Source organism: Silurus aristotelis (genome assembly GCF_946808225.1).
Source record: "Silurus aristotelis genome assembly, chromosome: 10".
Classification (NCBI taxonomy): Eukaryota; Metazoa; Chordata; class Actinopteri; order Siluriformes; family Siluridae; genus Silurus; species Silurus aristotelis.
Window position 1 is genome coordinate 13592893 of NC_139583.1, and position 21249 is coordinate 13614141.

Here is a 21249-nt window from a genome sequence, read left to right on the forward strand (position 1 = left end):
GGCAGTGCATCTCTTTGTGGAAATGATAACAGTGGAAGGAAGCAATGTTGATAACTGTATAATTACAAATGCTGCAATCATTAGCATAATCATTACTGTCACCTATTGACAACAGTCTTTTGGAATTCCAGATGTCATCAGACTCGATGAAACAAAATTCCTATCAAACACAAAGGTGCAATAAACAATATTTCCATCCTGACTTGATGCCAATGAGCTGACAGGAAAATAAAATACAGTTAAAACAACTCTATTTGCAAGCATACATATTTGCATCAGTAGCTATCATAAATTAAAGCAATTGGGCTAACACTGCAATATTGCATCATTTGATTTATTCTCCATTGAAGTAAACAATTACTGTTCGGCATGCAGTGGAGGAACTCCAGACAGCATTCATTTTCTTATCTAAAATGCAGGGATTTATTACAGCTAGGGCATCCTTTCCCAAGTGTAGAGAATCTATTGTACAAGCACAATGCAGCTCCATCATTGTGAACGTCATGTTGGAAAACAATTAATACAGTGGAGTGATGTGGTCATAGTCTGAAAGGTGAAAAGGTCCCAGAATGACCTTTTTTAAGCTTTTTTTGAACAGACAAGTGATGGATTGCACCAAAGTTTTACTTCATATAGCAGAACATGTGTTTTCATCACAACTCCATTCACAAGTGATACAAATGGTTTTAATCATCTCAACATACTGTAGATAGTTTATTCAAAATGCAATACATAGGATGACTACGATTATTCAGTTCAAATTTCTGTCCTTTTCCAGGATTTGGAAATTTTAGGATTGTCTGTGTATACAGAACAACAAAAAAAGCTGCATCCCTTTTGAATCAAAAGTCCACTCTCTAAAAACAATGTTAAAACATTTATGGTCCTAAAGCTTTCAACTGTTCATTCATTCTTAAACTTTTGCTGTCTCCACTTCTCCTATGTTGGATTTTTCATGAATATGACATTGAACAACTGGAAAATGGTGAGTGAGAAAATATTTTCCTCATTCTGTAATAAAAGCTAACAGCTAAACAGCTCATTTTTCTCCTATTAGATGCACTTCAACTAACCCCCTTTTTTATGCAACATATGTAGACACAACAATTATCACCTGAAATGCTAAACCAGGGGAAACTAACTCAATATAAACATACACTATGGCTAAAGATACGTGGACACATGACCTTCACATTCAGAAAATTCTCATCTTTTTCCAAAATCTTGAGCATTAATGGGGGCCCATGCTTTTCCACACCAACCCTGGCAAGGTCTGATAAAGCCTCTATAGTGCCTTGCTTTTTGCAAGACTTTGTCATGCTGGAACATGTGTGAGACTCTCTGGTTCCAGTAAAATGAAAGCCTAATAAAACAGCATAAAACATGTTGGTGTTATGGTCTGGTGTCCACATATTTTTTGGCATTAATTGGGTTTGATGCATTTTTTGTCTGAGTTTTCCTGTAAATTGTAAGATAGTGAACATTCACATTTTCAACTCTTCTCTTTCAGCTAAGGTAAAACACAACTACAGTGATTTATTCAACCAACTGCATGCATTTCTCTAATCACAGATGGACATGCACATCTGTCAACTGCTTATATATGTCTAATCACAGATGGATGCAAACAAACTTTGTCCAAGAAACCTCAGCAATTACAGCAAATTCTCAGACTTTCTGTTCCCTATAATATATACCCCCCCCCCACCCAAGCTGAAACCTCATACTGTTGCACATTAATATGAAAACACTCTATGTACAAATCTATCAAGTTCAATCTATGCTATAATGAGTGATCTTATTAATTAAAGTATGTTTTGTTGTGTACACATGCAGTTTAAATGAATGCTTCTGGCTGAGGTGCACAATTGCACAATTACAGCGAGCAATCAGGTGCTGCCCGTTCTTCTTCTTCATCATCTTCTTCTTCTGTCACCTTCTCTGTACGCAGGTTGCTAAGTGATGAGAGGGAAGGACCAATGGAGATAAACTCACACATGCATGCATGCACATGAAAGGGATTTTGGGTGCATCCTGCTGTGAAGTGCCTGTGCTGTATGTGTGAGAGAGAGCAATAGCGATGGCACCACATAACTGGTAAGGACCAGAGAGTGGAAGTAGGGAAGGCAGAAGGAGGACTGATTAAGGAGAGAATGATTTATTTAATGGCTTTATTGATGGCTGCAGAGATAAGAAGAAAGGAGTCGTTTTCTTTTTTTCTCTTTCTTAGCCTCAATATCTGTCCTCTATCTCTACTGAGGGCCTCTTCCCACACTGTTTCCTCTTTTAATGCATTGAACTAAAATTTAATTAGATTTAGAGCTGGGCTTAAAAAAATCCTTAGTTTGAAAAGTGATATGTTTATAAGTATTTTGGGGTGGTCTTGGAGAAATAGCCTGTTTAACCCCTCTCAAATTATTTTACACCACACCAAATTGCAGTCTCTCTTTTTTTTCTTCCCCTCACTCTAACAAAGTAGCATGTAAGTGTACTGCTGAGGGTTGTGGATTGACAGCATCTGTGTGAGAGTCTCTGCTGATGAATGAGATGTCCATGAGCAGGCGAAATTCCCACTGCTCATTCCAATTCTCAACTCCATCTAAACCCTTGCCTCAGCACTACTCACTCTCATCCACTCTCATACAGAGTAACATCATTGAAACCTTCCCTTTGGAACTCTTCTATTAGCACTTATCAGTGTAGTGTATATGTGTGCTTAGGGGCTTGACTAGAAGATCCACATGATCATTCCAAAAAGCACATGCAAGCTGACAGCATGCAAAAAATGTATAACTATACTTTTAGATTTTTTTTTTTATTAAATATAAGGCAAGTACAGTATTATGATTCGGAATTTTGTTTAAAGAAACCTAGGTTTCTGTTTATACCATGTTATAATCTAATATATTTTGGTTGTATAACCCAGTTCTTCTTGGTTGACACTTGGTTGCAAAACAAAGGAAGGAGATTTACCCTGCAGAAACTCACTATTGCTGAAGATATCCCAAAATAGTCAGCCTAAAGATGTATGAGTATACTGTAAAAGGTCCAACTTAGAAACTATAAATAAATAATAAATACATTTTTAAAAAATGGGTTACTACAATTGCCACAGTTTGTACTCAGGATTTACACAAGTCTCCATCAGTAAACAGCTTATAACTTCATGACAAATGATATAATTAATTTCCTGGGCACACAATAGCACTTTTTCCAGTGTCACCCAGATGAGGATGAGTTCGCTTCTGAGTCTGGCTTCTCTCAAAATTTCCCCCTGAATTGCTCATAAATGTAAAGGGAAACATTTATAGGAATACAATTTAAATGTATATCCTGAATCTCTTCTCTACAGTTACACTGTGACAGTGTCCATTGTTAAAACTATTTTAAAAAAGACAATAGAAGTGAATTTAATTTAATTGGATTAAGCAGGAGACCTGTTCATAAATGTAAGGGCTCTGTGCAACTAATGGTGCAAAACCATTAATAGCAATGCTAAAAATAAAAATAAAATATTTGATTTTACAGTGAGGAAAACTAAGTATTTGAACACCCTGCTATTTTGCAAGTTCTCCCACTTAGAAATCATGGAGTGGTCTGAAATTGTCATGGTAGGTGCATGTCCACTGTGAGAGACATAATCTAAAAAAAAAGAAATCTAGAAATCACAATATATGATTTTTTTAAACTATTTATTTGTATGATACAGCTGCAAATAATTATTTGAACACCTGTCTATCAGCTAGAATTCTGACCCTCAAAGACCTGTTAGTCTGCCTTTAAAATGTCCACCTCCACTACATTTATTATCCTAAATTAGATGCACCTGTTTGAGGTCGTTAGCTGCATAAAGACACATGTCCACCCCATATAATCAGTAAGAATCCAACTACTAACATGGCCAAGACCAATGAGCTGTCCAAAGACACTAGAGACAAAATTGTACACCTCCACAAGGCTGGAAAGGGCTACGGGGAAATTGCCAAGCAGCTTGGTGAAAAAGGTCCACTGTTGGAGCAATCATTATAAAATGGAAGAAGCTAAACATGACTGTCAATCTCCCTCGGACTGGGGCTCCATGCAAGATCTCACCTCGTGGGGTCTCAATGATCCTAAGAAAGGTGAGAAATCAGCCCAGAACTACACGGGAGGAGCTGGTCAATGACCTGAAAAGAGCTGGGACCATCGTTTCCAAGGTTACTGTTAGTAATACACTAAGACGTCATGGTTTGAAATCATGCATGGCACGGAAGGTTCCCCTGCTTAAACCAGCACATGTCCAGGCACGTCTTAAGTTTGCCAATGACCATTTGGATGATCCAGAGGAGTCATGGGAGAAAGTCATGTGGTCAGATGAGACCAAAATAGAACTTTTGGGTTCTAATTCCACTAAATGTGTTTGGAGGAAGAAGAATGATGAGTACCATCCCAAGAACACCATCCCTACTGTGAAGCATGGGGGTGGTAGAATCATGCTTTGGGGGTGTTTTTCTGTACATGGGACAGGGCGACTGCACTGTATTAAGGAGAGGATGACCGGGGCCATGTATTGCGAGATTTTGGGGAACAACCTCCTTCCCTCAGTTAGAGCATTGAAGATGGGTCGAGGCTGGGTCTTCCAACATGACAATGACCCGAAGCACACAGCCAGGATAACCAAGGAGTGGCTCTGTAAGAAGCATATCAAGGTTCTGGCGTGGCCTAGCCAGTCTCCAGACCTAAACCCAGTAGAGAATATTTGGAGGGAGCACAAACTCCGTGTTTCTCAGCAACAGGCCAGAAACCTGACTGATCTAGAGAAGATCTGTGTGGAGGAGTGGGCCAAAATCCCTCCTGCAGTGTGTGCAAACCTGATGAAAAACTACAGGAAACGTTTGACCTCTGTAATTGCAAACAAAGGCTACTGTACCAAATATTAACATTGACTTTCTCAGGTGTTCAAATACTTATTTGCAGCTGTGTCATACAAATAAATAGTTAAAAAATCATACATTGTGATTTCTGGATTTTTTTTTAAGATTATGTCTCTCACAGTGGGCATGCACCTACGATGACAATTTCAGACCCCTCCATGATTTCTAAGTGGGAGAACTGGCAAAATAGCACGGTGTTCAAATACTTCTTTTCCTCACTGTATATTCAAATCAAAGATTTTCACCAGACAAACTAAACTTCTACTAAGAAACTCACAGAACTAAGAATTTTCTTTATTCATCCAGTCAACTATTAATTCTCAAAGCTTTGAACAAATTTTCAAATGGAATCGAATTCCGTTGGCAAAGGAATGGAGAAAAACGTCTTGCATATGCAAATGTCGAACATGTGAGTGAAAGGAAGTGATTTATTGCAGCTCTAAATAAATCTTCTGGCTGCATTGACAATGATATTGTTTGCGCATTTTTAGCCCTATCTGCTCATCCGATCATCTTCATTCTCTTTAGTCTGTGATTAGTCAGAAGTAATATGCTCCAGTGACTCAGGTTTACAGCAGATGCCTATCCAGCAGGAATAAACCAATAGTATTGTAACCAAGTGTAAACTTACTTCATATCTTCCTTCTCTGTACCTCTTTCTTTCATGTCTCCCCTCTCTTCTTGGTGCTGACCTATATTGCAGACTCCTAGAGAGTGTTGCTCTATTAACGAGTGCTGGATGGTTCCTTTGATGCAAATCCAAATAACCAAAACACAGCATGGCACTTCAGCCCTGGGGCTTGGTGCCACATACAACAGCACTATTTTTTTTTTTTTAAACCCATCATCATCAGTGCTTACCAACACACCCTCCCTTTCAACCAACACTGCACACAATACACAAAATACCACCAAGGACAAACAAGTTTATTTCACAATAATGCCTCACATCCCACACCAGGGTTAAGAAGTTGTGCCTGAGCACTGCTATTAAAAATCTGTTTAATTTGTCTTTGACAGAATCCACATATCTTTGTCTATCATTAAAGCTCACTAACACTCTGGCATGCATTAGGGGGAGACAGAAGGAGAAAAAGAAAAAAGGAAATTTACAGGGAATGGCATAAAAAAACATGATGCACCATTTTTGTGCAAGGGAAAAGGGCAGATTTAATTTAAAAATTGGCACTCATTCCTGATTTCTGCAGATGAAAGCTCATAAATGAAAAGGACTGGACCCATGCCTGGCATGGAAATAGGAAAGTTATGAATAATGCTTAGGTTTCAATCACCAGGTCTGTTTATATAAGGGTCGATTATAATAGCACCTGCATGGAGAAAAACATGGCCACACACCAAGACAGACACACCCTGAGAGATCTGCTGTTATTCTTCTATTCCCTTTCAGCAAGCACCTTCTCGAAAGGCTGCATGGCAATTCTCCACAGGAAGTCGGTATAGGTCATTAGCAGCATCCATGTTTCCATTTGAGCAATGTGGCTATTGCTACTGAGTCGGCTGCTGATTTACAGGCTGCCGGTAATCATGAAATGGCTCTTTTGTTAATGAAAATGGCCAATAGATCCTTACACCGCTTAGAAACCAGTGCTTCTATCATCCATCATTCATTGGTAAATATGTGTATTGAAGGAGGCACATGAACCACGCAAAGCCAAACAGGTCAGCACTAGATTGAACAAACTGGGTCAAAATGGAGGTCAGGAAATCAACGTTTGCTCATGTCACTATGCATTAAAAAGGATTTACAGTGTACTGAAAATAATGAGCACTGCAGATGTGTTGATTAACTAAATGTTGATTATATTCTACCTTAAACACTAGAAGGATTGGCTGATTTCAGCAAGTTGGCCAGCTCTGTCTTGACCCAGAGGAGGGATAGTTTGTTTATCCTCAACACCCATGTTTCTCTCCAGACATAAATATTGAAAGAGTCAATACTCTCACCTAACTTCTTCTTTCTATAGAGTTATCTTTATCTCTTTCTTTAGAATCTCCTAAGACTTCAGCAGTTCAGCTGATTGAGGACTGAATAATCCAGTTCTCCCCAAGAGTACCCTGATCTACAGTAGTAGAAGTAAATGCTGGGGACAAGGAAAGGGTTATTTCCACTGTGGATCAATGCTTCTTTCAGACCATTCAGACCCATTCAGATAGACTCTGGGGCCACCGCAGCACTGACCAAGATAAAAAAATTTATATTAATTCTCATTTAGATTAAAACTCAAAGGCTATAAAATGCATTAGCTAATGTGTTGGGATTTGCTCCGGTACTGGAACTAACAACTAAACAAAATACAACCTGATCCTCTTGCTTCAATGTGAATATGTATGCTGCCTTCCCATAGCTTTACAATAATCACTTGTTGACCTTTAAGTGTTGAACCCAAAGATCATTCTTCATTTCTTGGTTTTTAAGCACTGCTCTCATTTCAGAGAGATCCCTGCTGTTTTGGTCTCTAGGCTTTTGAGCCTTGAGATTACAGCATGAGAGTTGAATACCATTGTAGCGTAAATGTGATTGTGGAGAGCTTTCCTCCTGTGCTGTTTTCTCTGTAATAGATTGAGAGCTCCAGCAGGCAGACTGTGGTCTCTAGAGAAGGGAACAGACATTACACTGCGAGCCAGAGGGCCTTAATGAAGTGAACTGTGCTCTCAGAGTTAATGAGAGAGTGAACTCACCGCTGGAGCAGTCCAGTCCTCCCCAGCCTGGCTCACACTGACACGTATCAGGGGACACACAGCGACCATGGGCACACTCTTCAGTACACAGAGCTATCAGAGAGAGAGAGAAAGAAATGTTTAATAGTCAGACATACAATATTCACAAGCAGTGTATGTCAAAGACAGTGGAAAGTGCCATAGCAGTTTGCTGAATAAATATACAGATGCAGGAGACATTGTGATATAATGATAATGAAATACTGAATTAGCTAGAAAAGCTGGATTAAAGAATGTACTGGCTTTGGTTTAAACCTCTCAATGTTAACTATTTTTTTAAACCCATGTACTGGATAAATGTCCAAGCTGGCCACTAGCCAAACTAGGCAGTCATCTCTTTATGACCCTTCTGAACATGGCCACTCTCATTGGCACTCTAATTCAAACCCATATTAAATACTGAATGACTCCATAAGAGCTTATGTCCTTGGTCAGGTTAACACAATGTGTCTCTCTAGCGCCGTCTGCAAAGAGCTAAAGTAAGCTACAGCAAGCACGGTTAAACGAGCTGTAAATCTCTTCAAATTTGATCAGGCTGCATTCTGCCCAATCTCTAATGCGTCTCCTGCATGGGCTCCAGCACCATTTACCTAGCATGGAGCTGTCTTGATCACTCCTATTGAAAAACATGGCTTCAAATTGATTGGCGAAACGCATTAGTATTCCTGGCCCCCGCTTTTAGTCATAGGTTCAGATTCAAGCTGGTAATAAAATGACTTACATGAAGGCTTTGCCATGGTGACAGCTTTTCCCCCTGTGTTGTTGTTATTCTTTTTTTTCTGCCTCATAGGACTTGCCTTATTAAAAAAAAGCATGGGGAAGCATGGAGATGTGCATTTTGCATGAATAATGTTGAGATAATTAAGGTCACCTGGCCAGCAGGACTCAAACAGACATGCTCTTATCTGAAGCAGGAAACACTCAAGCCCTAATGTTTCCGGAACATTCAACTAAGATTAGAATCAGCGTTGACTCTTTAAAATATGGGCAGAGACACCACAGGAAAAATGTAGCATGTGCAGTTTGTCCTTTCTTCAATATGCAAGTATTTGGTCAAGCAACTATTAACAAAAGGGTAAAAAAAAAAAAAAAAAAAAACCATTTACAAATATTGTGGATGTTTGAATAAAACAGGGAAAATATGAATAATATAGGAATGATATACATATACTCCATTAACTTTATTAGAAACAATAAATCAGCCAATAATGTGAAAGCAGGACAATGCAAATCAGATAAACATGTTGATGTTCACAGCGAAATTAGAATTAAGAAGTCGAGTCGGTGTGACTTTGACTTTTGCATGGAGGTCTGTCCAAGATAGGCTGGTATGAGTAATTCATTGACTGCTTATCTCATGGGATTTTTACACACAACAGTCTCCAGAGTTTATCTGGAATGGTGCAAACAAGAAAAACAACAACAACAAACATACATACATTAAGTTAACTAGCAATCTTTATAATCAGGGAATGCAAAAAACAAAAACTTTGAGTTGGATGTGATGCAATTTTTTTAAGATTAAAAAAAAAATCACCTTGTCAAGCTTTTAACTGTTCAATTTCTGTGAGTCTTTGCCTGGTGTGAGTGGGAGCATTTGTGGTCTCCTTCAAATCAAGGTTTAATGTGCATTTCTGCTTACCATGTTTGTAAAGAGAAGAGGAATAGCCTTTATTTGCCACATATACATTACAGCACACTGAAATTCTTTTCTTTATATATCCCTTGTTTAAAACCTAGGGTCAAAACAAATGATACAGCACCCCTCGAGCACAGAGGGTTAAGGGCCTTGCTCTTGGCAATACTGGGGCTTGAACCTACAACCTTCTGATTAGTATCCGAGTGCCTTAACAACTGAGCTGCCGCATTTAAGAGTGCTTTTATGAGATACAGATGTAGGTCCCCTGGTGGGCTAGTGGTTAAGATGCAGTGCTCCCACCGCTGCGACCCGGGTTCGATTCCCGGTCAGGGAACCATCCCCAGCCACTCTCAGTGCCGGTCCCAAGCCCGGATAAATTGGGGAGGGTTGCGTTAGGAAAGGCATCCAGCGTAAAACATGTGCCAAATCAAACGTGCGGAGGATCCGCTGTGGCGACCCCTAACGGGAGAAGCCGAAAAGAAAGTTTTATGAGATACAGATGTCCTGTCAACTTAGACTAATCTGTTCCTCTCTCTCATCAAACCTTAACCTGCAAACAGTCTACCCACAGGACGTGTTTTTTGCTTTCCACAGCATTCTGCTTACACTTTAAAGTCTGTTGTGTGTAAAAATAGACTTAAAAGGACCTGAGGAACTTTGTAATGGGCAAAATTATGATAGCTGGATGACTGGGTCATCTCAAATATGACAAACCTTGTGGTCATAGAAAGAACAAATGTTAACCAGCAACAGAACAAGAATGCAATACAATGAAGGCAGTGTAATGCCTTAGGCTTTAAATCCTGCTTGCAAACCGTAGGTCCTGGTAGTCACATAGATGGTTCATGTACCACCTAAACATTGTTGCATATTAATTACATGCTTTTTGTCATTTTTATTTGTTAAAAGGTGTGGGCTTTGTTTTTTTCAGCAAAATAATGCTTGCTGTCACCCTGCATCTATTGTTTAGAAATGGTTTGAGGAACATGGTTTAGAGTTCAAGTTATTCAGTTGGCCTGCATGGCCTTCCCCATGATTTGAACACACACCTTCCATCAATTCAGATAAACAACACCAATTCCAAAATGTTTGGGACACTGGGTAAAATATAAATAAATAGAGCATGCAATGATTTGCTAATCTTATAAATACATATTCTATTCAAAATTTAACAAAAAACTCTTTAAGGTTTAAACTGAGAATATATATAACTTTAAAGAGCAAAATAGGGTCTTTTTTAATTGGATGGCTGCAACAGGTCTCAAAAAGGTTGGGACAGGGCCATGTTTACCATTGTGAAGCATCATGTCTTCTGTCCATATCAGATATGGCAAAAGTACACACATCCTTCACTCAAGTAGAAGTATATGTACTTATGTTTCAAAAGACTCTGGTAAAAGTACCGACTACACTTTTTCACTCAAGTTAAAGTAAAGAAGTTTGGGCTCTGACTTGTACTTAAGTAAAAAGTAGAAATTACTACTAACTGATTTAGTGTCACACTGGTAACTGGACTCCACATCATATTGATATATTATTACAAACTAACTTCTAATTTTGTATCTAATGAATGTAACCAGGCTGAACAACCACCAAATAGAAACACAAGCAGAGAAAAGATGATGATGATCAGTCATGTTTACTTCACTGACCCTCTGTCTCATCCACGTTTGCTATACTTCCTGTTGCCTTCTGCCTTGCTTGTAGTTGGCTTTATAGATTAGCCTACGTCTGTGGTGCGTGATTGCCAGAAAATTATACACCAGTGGTAGGTCAAAAAAGCTGCACAATGACAAGAAATAAGGTTGATGGGCTTAAAACAGTGCGCAATGAGAGGACAAAATTTTGATCATGTCACAAAATAGATTAAAACTAAAGTAACGAGTCTGTTTTAAAAATGTAATAAGTAGAAAGTACAGATATTTGTTAAAAAATTTAATGAGTGATAGTAAAAAGTAAAATCAATAAATAGTGACGTAATGTACTGATACCAGAAAAATCTATTTAAGTACAATAATAAAGTATTTGTTCTTCATAACTTCCCATCGCTGGCCCATATACATCTGAGAACTGAGAAGAGGAATGTTGTCCCATATGTGTCTGATAGCAGTTAGCAGTTAGCATTGTTTTGAGCATTCCCTGAAACAGACTTTTTCTAGATGGAAGAATTTGTTGCTCTAAAACCTGTGTATACCGTTCAGCATTGTTGGAGGCTTTCCAAATGTGCAAGCTGCCCGTTCCACAGGCACTAATACACTCCCACACTCCCATACCATCAGAGATCTGGCTTTTTGAACTGAGTGAAGATAACAAGCCGGATGGTTTCTCTCCTCATTATTCCACAGGAGGACAATCAGACAAATCAAAAAATAAATTAGAATTTTGATTTGTCTGACCACAAAACAGTTTTCCACTTTGTCTCAGTACATTTTAAATGAACTATGGCCCAGAGAGGATGGCAACATTTCTGGATCATGTTCACACATGCCTTCTTCTTCTTTCCAAGATTTTACCTGCATTTGTGGATGACATGGCAAACTGTTTTCATGGACAATAATTTCTGGAGGTGCTAATGAGCCCGTGCACTGATTTCCACTAAAGCATCATGAAATCATGGGCATCCAACATTGATTTTTGCCCTTGTTCCTTGTGCAAAGAGTTTTCTCCAGATTCTTAGTTGGGGGCAGCATAGGGCAAAAAATAAATAAATAAAGTCTATTTAGAATGTATTTAATTGTGCAATAAATTGATTTAGGGTAATATTTGTACATGAAATGGAGCTCTCATAAACATATCCAAATTTGTAGACTGCTCTGAATATATTTCATACTCATCCAGTGATGGTAGCTGAAGCAGAGAGGAGCTTTTCAAAACAGAAACTAATCAATGGGGTAGATGTTGGGTCATGATGTGGTTCACACAGGCCGTCATTTAAGTGAGAACCTCTATTGGCGATTGGTGGTATCTATTTAGCACGAACATACAGTTCAGCATCAATTTTGAGAGGACTAAATGATGGAAGAAACTCCTGTCTCGAACTCGCCACAACACCCGTTGCCTTATTTGCACTATTTTTTTAAGTTGTTAAAAAGAAGGTTTTGGGCTCATGATTAATAATAATAATAATAATAATAATAATAATAATAACAATAATAATAATAATAATAATAATAATAGTAACAGATTACATTAAATTAATAGTTAAAATAAATTAGTGTTTAACTCGTTAATATTATTCTATTAATAGATCAGTGTGCTAATTGTAACATTGGAGTCTTTTCACATTGTTGAGTTGTTGATTAAGCAAAGAGTCTTGTGATAAAAATAATAATAGGAATATTATAATAAATCATTGTAGTTTGATACTTAAGTACATATGAAGGCAAAAACTTTTGTTCTTTTACTCAAGTGAGCACATATTATTTTAGCTGCTGTATCTCCACCTTTTCCCTGTTGTCAATTAACCTAATTAGTTGCGAAATGTTTCTCCAACTGTTACCTTTAAATAACATTATTTTTTGCAAACTATTGTTGCCCCATCCTGACTTATTAGAGAGGTTTGCAGCATCACATTTAAAATAACATTATTTTTCCTTAAAATGGTACATTTTAAAAGTTTAAACATTTTATAGGTTTTCTATGTTCTATTGTGCATAAAATATAGGTTTATTTGCAAAAATTGCAATTTGTTTTTATTTACATTTATTTGGTTAAATATACAGTATGTGCAAACCATTTTCCAATTCATTTTATTATTATGCTAGCAATATGGAGTCTTTAGCATTTTATGTCCAGGTTCAAAAAATTTTCTTAAAAAGATCAAATCCTGACAATTCTGCATATCGAGAGTGTGAATGAATGAAGGATGGAAGGAATGAAGACATTTTTTAAAGCAGCTGAAATAAGTAAAACAGAAAAGTCGATCATATCTTTTCAAAAATTAAATATTAAATGTAAATAATGTTTTATCAATATAATAATGTGTTGCATAATTTGATATTAATTTAAATTTGATATATTTTATTTTTATAAAATATTATAAAATATAATTTTATATATTATTTAAACAGACAGGCATTTTTTTATTGCTTTAAAAATGTAAACTGTTGATGTTCACAAATAATAAACTGTAAAAAGTAATAATAAACTGACTTTAAAACGAGGTACGAGCTACACCCCTAATATATAGCTGGCAACAAAAGTAAGTACACCGCAACTGAACATGTCCAAGCTGTCTGTTTGTCAAAGCAATATTTTGTGTGAGCACCATTGTTATCTAGCACTGCCTTAATCCTCATGGGCATGGAATTCACCACAGCTGCACTCCTCCATAATGACATCACGGAGCTGCTGGATGTTTAGACACATGGCACTTCTCTGTTTCCACTTGAGGATGCCACACAGGTGCTCAATAGGATTCAGGTCTCAATAGGATTCAGGTCTGGACACAAACTTGGCCAATCCATCACCTTCACCTTCAGTTTCCTCAGCAAGGCAGTTGTCATCTTGGTGGTGTGTTCTGGTTGTTATTATGTTGGAAAACTGCAGTTTAGCCCAGTTTCTGAAGGGAGGACATCAAGTTCTGCTTCAGAATGTCACATTAAATGTTGGAATCCATGTTTCCCTCAATAAACCGCAGCTCCTCAGTACCATCATCACTCATGCAGCCCCAGACTATGATGCTACCACCACCATGCTTAACTGTAGGCAAGACAAAATCTTCTTGGTACCCCTCATCAGGACATCACCACAACTGCTGGACACCATCTGAGCCAAACAAGTTTATCTGAGTCTCATCAGACCACAGGACATGGTTGCAGCGATTCGTGCTCTTGAACAGGTTGTCTTCAGCAAAATGTTAAAAGGCTTTCTTGTGAGCCAGTCTCAGAAAAGGCTTCCTTCTGGAATGACTTGTTGCAGTGTGTGGCATATCATCTGACCACTGACAAGTGGAACTTCCGCTTTTGCAACCTCTAAAGCAATGCTGGCAGCACTCATTCGTCTGTTTTTTGAAGCCAGCTTCTGCACCTGACGCACAGCACAGAACTCAACTTCTTTGATAGAGCGTTGCAAGACCTGTTCCGGGTGGAACCCGTCTTGGAAAACCTCTGTATGGCACTGGCCACTGTACTGTAAATCAGTGTCAGGGTGTTACCGATCTTCTTATAGCCTCTGCTATCTTTGTTGAAAGCAATAATTCTAACTTTCAAATTCCCAGAGAGTCTTTGCCATGAAGTGCTATGTTGAACATCCAGTGGTGAGTATGAGAGAATTGTACTCAAAGCACCAAATTTAATATACAAATGTGTATTGTCGTGTTAAGTAAACAAAAACATGAACATAATGAATAGGCTTTGCATGGTTAAATGATGCACAGCTGTTATCACTTAGGGTCTACTCACTTTTGTTGCCAGCTATTTTGACATAATGGCTGTATGTTGAATTACTTTCAGAGGACAGTAAAACTATACTGCTATACAAGTATTATATAGCACATTGACTACTCTTAAATATATTTTTGACAACCCTAAATATGTGTATATATATATATATACAGTGAGGAAAATAAGTATTTGAACACCCTGCTTTTTTGCAAGTTCTCCCACTTAGAAATCATGGAGGGGTCTGAAATTGTCATCGTAGGTGCATGTCCACTGTGAGAGACATAATCTAAAAAAAAAAATCCAGAAATCACAATATATGATTTTTAAACTATTTATTTGTATGATACAGCTGCAAATAAGTATTTGAACACCTGTCTATCAGCTAGAATTCTGACCCTCAAAGACCTGTTAGTCTGCCTTTAAAATGTCCACCTCCACTACATTTATTATCCTAAATTAGATGCACCTGTTTGAGGTCGTTAGCTGCATAAAGACACCTGTCCACCCCCATACAATCAGTAAGAATCCAACTACTAACATGGCCAAGACCAAAGAGCTGTCCAAAGACACTAGAGACAAAATTGTACACCTCCACAAGGCTGGAAAGGGCTACGGGGAAATTGCCAAGCAGCTTGGTGAAAAAAGGTCCACTGTTGGAACAATCATTAGAAAATGAAAGAAGCTAAACATGACTGTCAATCTCTCTCGGACTGGGGCTCCATGCAAGATCTCACCTCGTGGGGTCTCAATGATCCTAAGGAAAGTGAGAAATCAGCCCAGAACTACACAGTAGGAGCTGGTCAATGACCTGAAAAGAGCTGGGACCACCGTTTCCAAGGTTACTGTTGGTAATACACTAAGACGTCATGGTTTGAAATCATGCATGGCACGGAAGGTCCCCCTGTTAAAACCAGCACATGTCCAGGCACGTCTTAAGTTTGGCAATGACCATTTGGATGATCCAGAGAAGTCATGGGAGAAAGTCATGTGGTCAGATGAGACCAAAATAGAACTTTTGGGTCATAATTCCACTAAACGTGTTTGAAGGAAGAAGAATGATGAGTACCATCCCAAGAACACCATCCCTACTGTGAAGCATGGGGGTGGTAGCATCATGCTTTGGGGGTGTTTTTCTGCAAATGGGACAGGGCAACTGCACTGTATTAAGGAGAGGATGACCGGGGCCATGTTTTGCGAGATTTTGGGGAACAACCTCCTTTCCTCAGTTAGAGCATTGAAGATGGGTCGAGGCTGGGTCTTCCAACATGACAATGACCCGAAGCACACAGCCAGGATAACCAAGGAGTGGCTCTGTAAGAAGCATATCAAATACTTATTTTCCTCACTGTATATATATATATATATATATATATATATATATATATATATATATATATATAAAATATTATTTATATATATATATATATATATATATATATATATATATATATATATATATATATATATATATATATATATATATATTATATGTATATTATATACATACATACAAACTATATCTTCCTCCATTTCATCTTCCAGCATGCTAGCTTTATAACACAACAATACAATGAAAGCCTTTAAAAGTTTCTCAGCAAAACCTAATATTCCCTCACATACACAAGAGCCTGAAGTATGGCACAAATCTTAAATGTCAACGCCTCAGGAACAGGAGCAAACACTGCCAAATGGAGCACACATTCTATGTGCATTGCATATTTATGAGCAACTTTGCATATAATATTTTTTTTTTATATTTTTGGATGCATGTATAGCTCTAATATTATAGCACATCACTAAATCAGTCAAATAACTCAGATTTGAAAGATCCAACTGCAAGTTGTTATCCAACTGGACAACTGCTAATATTTGTAAAAGAAGGTTGAATTAATTGTAAATTTATCATTTCTATGTGAATGTGCAGAAGTGGAACTACGAGTGCGTTTTATGCAGCTGGCACTCCCTTCAGCTGGCTGCAGTAGACAGAGCATGCAGCGGGGCTTAGGCTTGGACAGCATGACTATGGATTATCACTCAATCAGGCTCAACTGGGCCTTCACACTGAACACAGACACAAAGGCAGGGATAGGGAAGAGGGAGAGAGAGAGAGAGAGAGAGAGAGAGAGAGAGAGAGAGAGAGAGAGAGAGAGAGAGAGAGAGAGAGAGAGAGAGAGAGAGAGAGAGAGAGAGAGAGAGAGAGAGAGAGAGAGAGAGAGAGAGAAAGGGGAACAGAATAGAACACCCTGAGGACAGAAGCACAAATCGCAGAAATGCTCAACAGGCAGAAATGCTAAAACTTGACACTGCCAAATAATGCAGCATGGATTTACCCAGTAAAAGCAAACCTAGTATTGGAGCATGAAAAAAATGCCATCTCTTGACATTTTGTGCTGACAAAGACACCAAATATTGTCCTAATGGAATCATTAAGACAAGCATATGAAATGACCACACTGCCACTCCTAAGCCAACAGGGATGATTTATGATTGCCACAGTCATCAATTTCTGATTAGCTGGAAGTTGGGACATATGCTTAAATCTGTGAAATGAATGGAAGCTGATGTGTGGATTTAACATTTCTTTTTCCATGTGATCCTAATAGATGTACATTTTTATAATCTTACATTTTAATTAAAATTCAATGAGTCATGCTTGCATATGAGAGAGATTCTATGGGAGAAAATTGAGTCTTTCATTTAGATAAAAAGTAATCATGCTCACTACAATGTTATCAGACCATGTAATAACAGGGCTAATTGGTGACTGCCATGTAGCATTAATAGATTGGATAATTTTCAGTAAATTCAGCAGAAAAAAACCTATAGTAAAAAAAAAAAAAAACACTGGGCTCGCAACTATTTAACTCTAATCAGATTCTTACTAGTGCTCTAAAAGTAAATAAAGACAGCTTAACAGAGAAAATGATTGAGATGCCTTACTTCACAAAAACACATTGTGGAAGATTTAAAAAGAAATTTGTGTGCGATGACAGTGTTGATCAAACCCCCTAAAATCAGATTTACTTAATTTTTTATTGACCTCAGTTCATAATAAACATCTTATCTGAAATCTATGTTTCTACAACTACAAATAGACATAAACTAAAAAAAAAAAAAAAAAAAAAAAAAAAAAAAGCAAGGAAGGAAAGGCATCCAAATCGTTTTCAAATCGAGGTCTCATAAGCTCAGGCATCATTAAGATGTGAAATCATCTTCAGTCTGGTGCATGAGGCTTTATTAAACCTTCTTAGTCTAATTCTCCTGCAAATAGCAGCAGAATGTCCATCATTTCATTAATGATGTATTGCTAAGCAGTCAACACTCTCCCACTCTCCCATCCAGATGGTGGAAGGTAAAACTGGTGGGGCTTCATGTAAAATCTTCAACAGTGCATGAAAAATCTTAGTCTAAAAATATTAATAAAGTTTTTTTAGTTACAACTTATATTGTCTAATAACCAATACTATTGTACTTTGATTTTGGTAATATACATTATATCTAATAAATACTTGTAGCATTTGATTCATGTTGTGAAATGGTAGATTCTACATAATAATTTTTTAATTCTACTTTAAAAACATGAAACTACACGGTACGCTGTACCAGCAAAAATAGTCTGTTTTTGAGTAAAACCCAGCCATTAATGATATAGCAGGTACATTTACCCTGTTCACTCTCAGTAACCCCAGCATTAGTGCTGGCCAGAGCATGGCAGTGCTTCAGCAGTTCCTGATTAAGACTTTAAAGAAGTCTAGGAAAAAAGTGCATTGGTCTTGGCCATCTCATGAGTTATAGCACAACCTTACAATTTAGCAGCCCCACATGGGACAGATTCTCTGCTCCTAGAGAAAAAAAACTGCTCAACAATGGCACTTATGAGGAGATAAAACCTAACTTTTAATTTGAGCAAAAAACCAAAGATCAACACCTACGTAATGAAAACGGTTCTAATACAGGCTTGTGTCCCTGAGCGCTAAGTATCGGCACTGCTACAAAGCTCTTAATCCTGCGGTGAGAACAGCAGGATTAACCACACAGCAGAACCAGCAGAAAGCTGGTGACTGCACACCTACCCTAAAACCCCTAAAGACACACACACACACACACACACACACACACACACACACACACACACACACACACACACACATTTAACAATACTAAAATACCAACAAATAAGCATGTATTAAAATCTAACTAACACACTTTTAATTATTATTAATACAGTGCATTTACTAAAGCTTAGAACCGAGGAAATAATGAACTGCAGATATTAACAGCCAAATGAGTCATATATCAATTAAAATTTATAATGCTAATGGTCAGTTTTTAAAACTCATTTGCTAGTTAATCATGACTTTTATGAATAACGATCATTGACATTATTAGCAGGCTTATTTGTACATAATGTAGATTAAGCAAAATTAAGAAAATTAAAAACCTTTCTGTATTTTTTTTTTCTTTCTAAGCATCCTCAATTTCAAATGTAACCATAGCACAGAATACACATTATAAATACTGTACAAGTAAGATATTTGAGGTACCTTCGGTCAATGACTTTCTTTTGTGCAGTTAATGATGGTGTTGCCCCCCCCTCTGGCCTCCCACTATCACATACCCATACACAACCACTGTTTCTCCACACAGGGATTGAAACGACACTGTATGCCCTTCAGCTGAGTAGTTACAGTTGTAAACATGTTACAATTCTACCTCTGTTGCCAGTTCTAGCATGTTCATAAGTATATTCTATATGAGCAGAACTAAACAATACAACAATCTATTTATGGTTAAGCAGTGTTGCAGCCACTTTTAAGCATGTAACACTATCATATTTTCTTCATATTTCTTCTTTTCTTACTACTTCTTTTTCATTTTCTTCTTTTCTTCAATTACACTTACTAATTCTGATTCCAGTGATAACAGATTCTTGCTATTCGTTCTTTCATTCATCTCCAGGAATAGCTTTATCCTAGTCAGGGTTGTGCCGGATCTAGAGTATACAAAATGCCAGGAATACGGGGTAGGAGTAACGAATACACTCTGAATGGGAGCCAGTTTATTAAAGGGCATAATGCTAATACTAGAACAAAGCTGTTGTTCTATATTACTTAATATGTAGAATATTTTATATAAAAAAGCTCATGATTCCCAGTCCCAGCTCCATAAATAAATACACATCTACAGCTGCCATTATTTGTTTTGTAAAAAAATTGTATTTTGCCATCTTTCTTCACAGGCGATAGTGCTTGTTTGTAGTATCTGCTAGTATGTTGTTTTGGGAGCTATTGTGTTCTAATGAAATCATTATTGATTATTAACACCACCTTTTCAACGAAGATCCCAAAACGATGTTACAGCATTTTCCTTGCGTAGCTGCAGCTAGTCCCATGGCTGATGCTTGGGTTGAGGCTTAAGGCTAAAGACAGAGCAGAGCCCTGTTTTCATCAATAAGCACAAAAAAAGTTCCTCAGTAGAAAAAGTTGAAATTGATACTGATCTTTTTCTTTCACAGACACAGAGCTACAGTATCGATAAGACTCGGGTTGCACAAAGTATATTGGGTGCAAAGAATACATTTGGTGCACAGGATGTTTTCTCTATACTCCATATAAAAAATGTAGGGCTTCCAAATCAAGCAAAAAAGTGTGTCATGTCATCTGATCTCAGCATATTGACAGTGGTACAACAACTGTTGGATTTCTATGTCTATTTCATCAAAATGAATACAATTCTCTTTGATAGAACACAAAGAAAATAGAAATCAATTGAGGAATTAATGTAACCGTAGACAACTGCATTGTGACTTTGCAATCAGCAAGCAGGCTGTCATTTACTTTTTTTTCTTTCTAGATGTTATTGAGCTGAAGCTCAGTTTAATGCCTGCTCCAGCTTATGAAAGGCTAGTAATAAGCACTTTAACACAGATCCTTGATTTTCCTCATTGTTCTAGAAATTCATTTGGAGAAACTGGCAAATATTACATTTAGAAGAGTCAAATGAGCTCACGAAGAAAGTGTAGATTCTATTTTCTTTGTGAAGTGATTATGAACCACCCGCTGTTGATGTGTAAAAAATGTTTAAATCCTTATTTGTTTAAAATACAAATACAAATAATTTGTACCAGTCTTTATAGTCCATTTATGTTCATATTAGAAGGCAACCACATGAATACTTGTAAATGCCCCTTTGATTAGAAAGTGACACAGTTAAACTAATGCTAGAGATTGTGCAAATGCCTGCATGTATTTCTTGCTTTAGAAAGTTGCCAGATTATCACAGAAACCTGCAAAATGGAGTTTAGCAAAAGACCATTGTTTTTTAACACAATCCAGCCCAAACCCTTTCTGTCCAAAACAATAATGGAAGATAATGCTGAGAGAATGCTAATGTCTGAAGAAGGAAATAGCATTTCTTTTTGCCGCTTATTTTTTTGCTGTCACATGTAATATAATGTGATAAAGTAAGAGTCAGTTTAAAAAGAATTATATATTTATATGATATATAAATGAGAAGATGGCAAGCTTCGAAAAAAAACATCTAATAGAATCATAGTGTACTGCAAATATACTGC

At 37.4% G+C, this 21249-nt stretch overlaps 1 protein-coding gene across 2 annotated transcripts in view; it reads right to left on the reverse strand.

Moving 5' to 3' along the window:
- The window catches only part of megf11 (multiple EGF-like-domains 11), a 119462-nt gene that overhangs the window by 63642 nt on the left and 34571 nt on the right, over window positions 1-21249 (reverse strand). For both annotated transcript variants that reach the window (XM_083552032.1, XM_083552033.1), the window contains exon 6: window positions 7614-7706. In XM_083552032.1, coding sequence (XP_083408158.1) covers window positions 7614-7706 — 93 coding nt within the window. The remainder of the gene's footprint in view (window positions 1-7613; window positions 7707-21249) is intronic.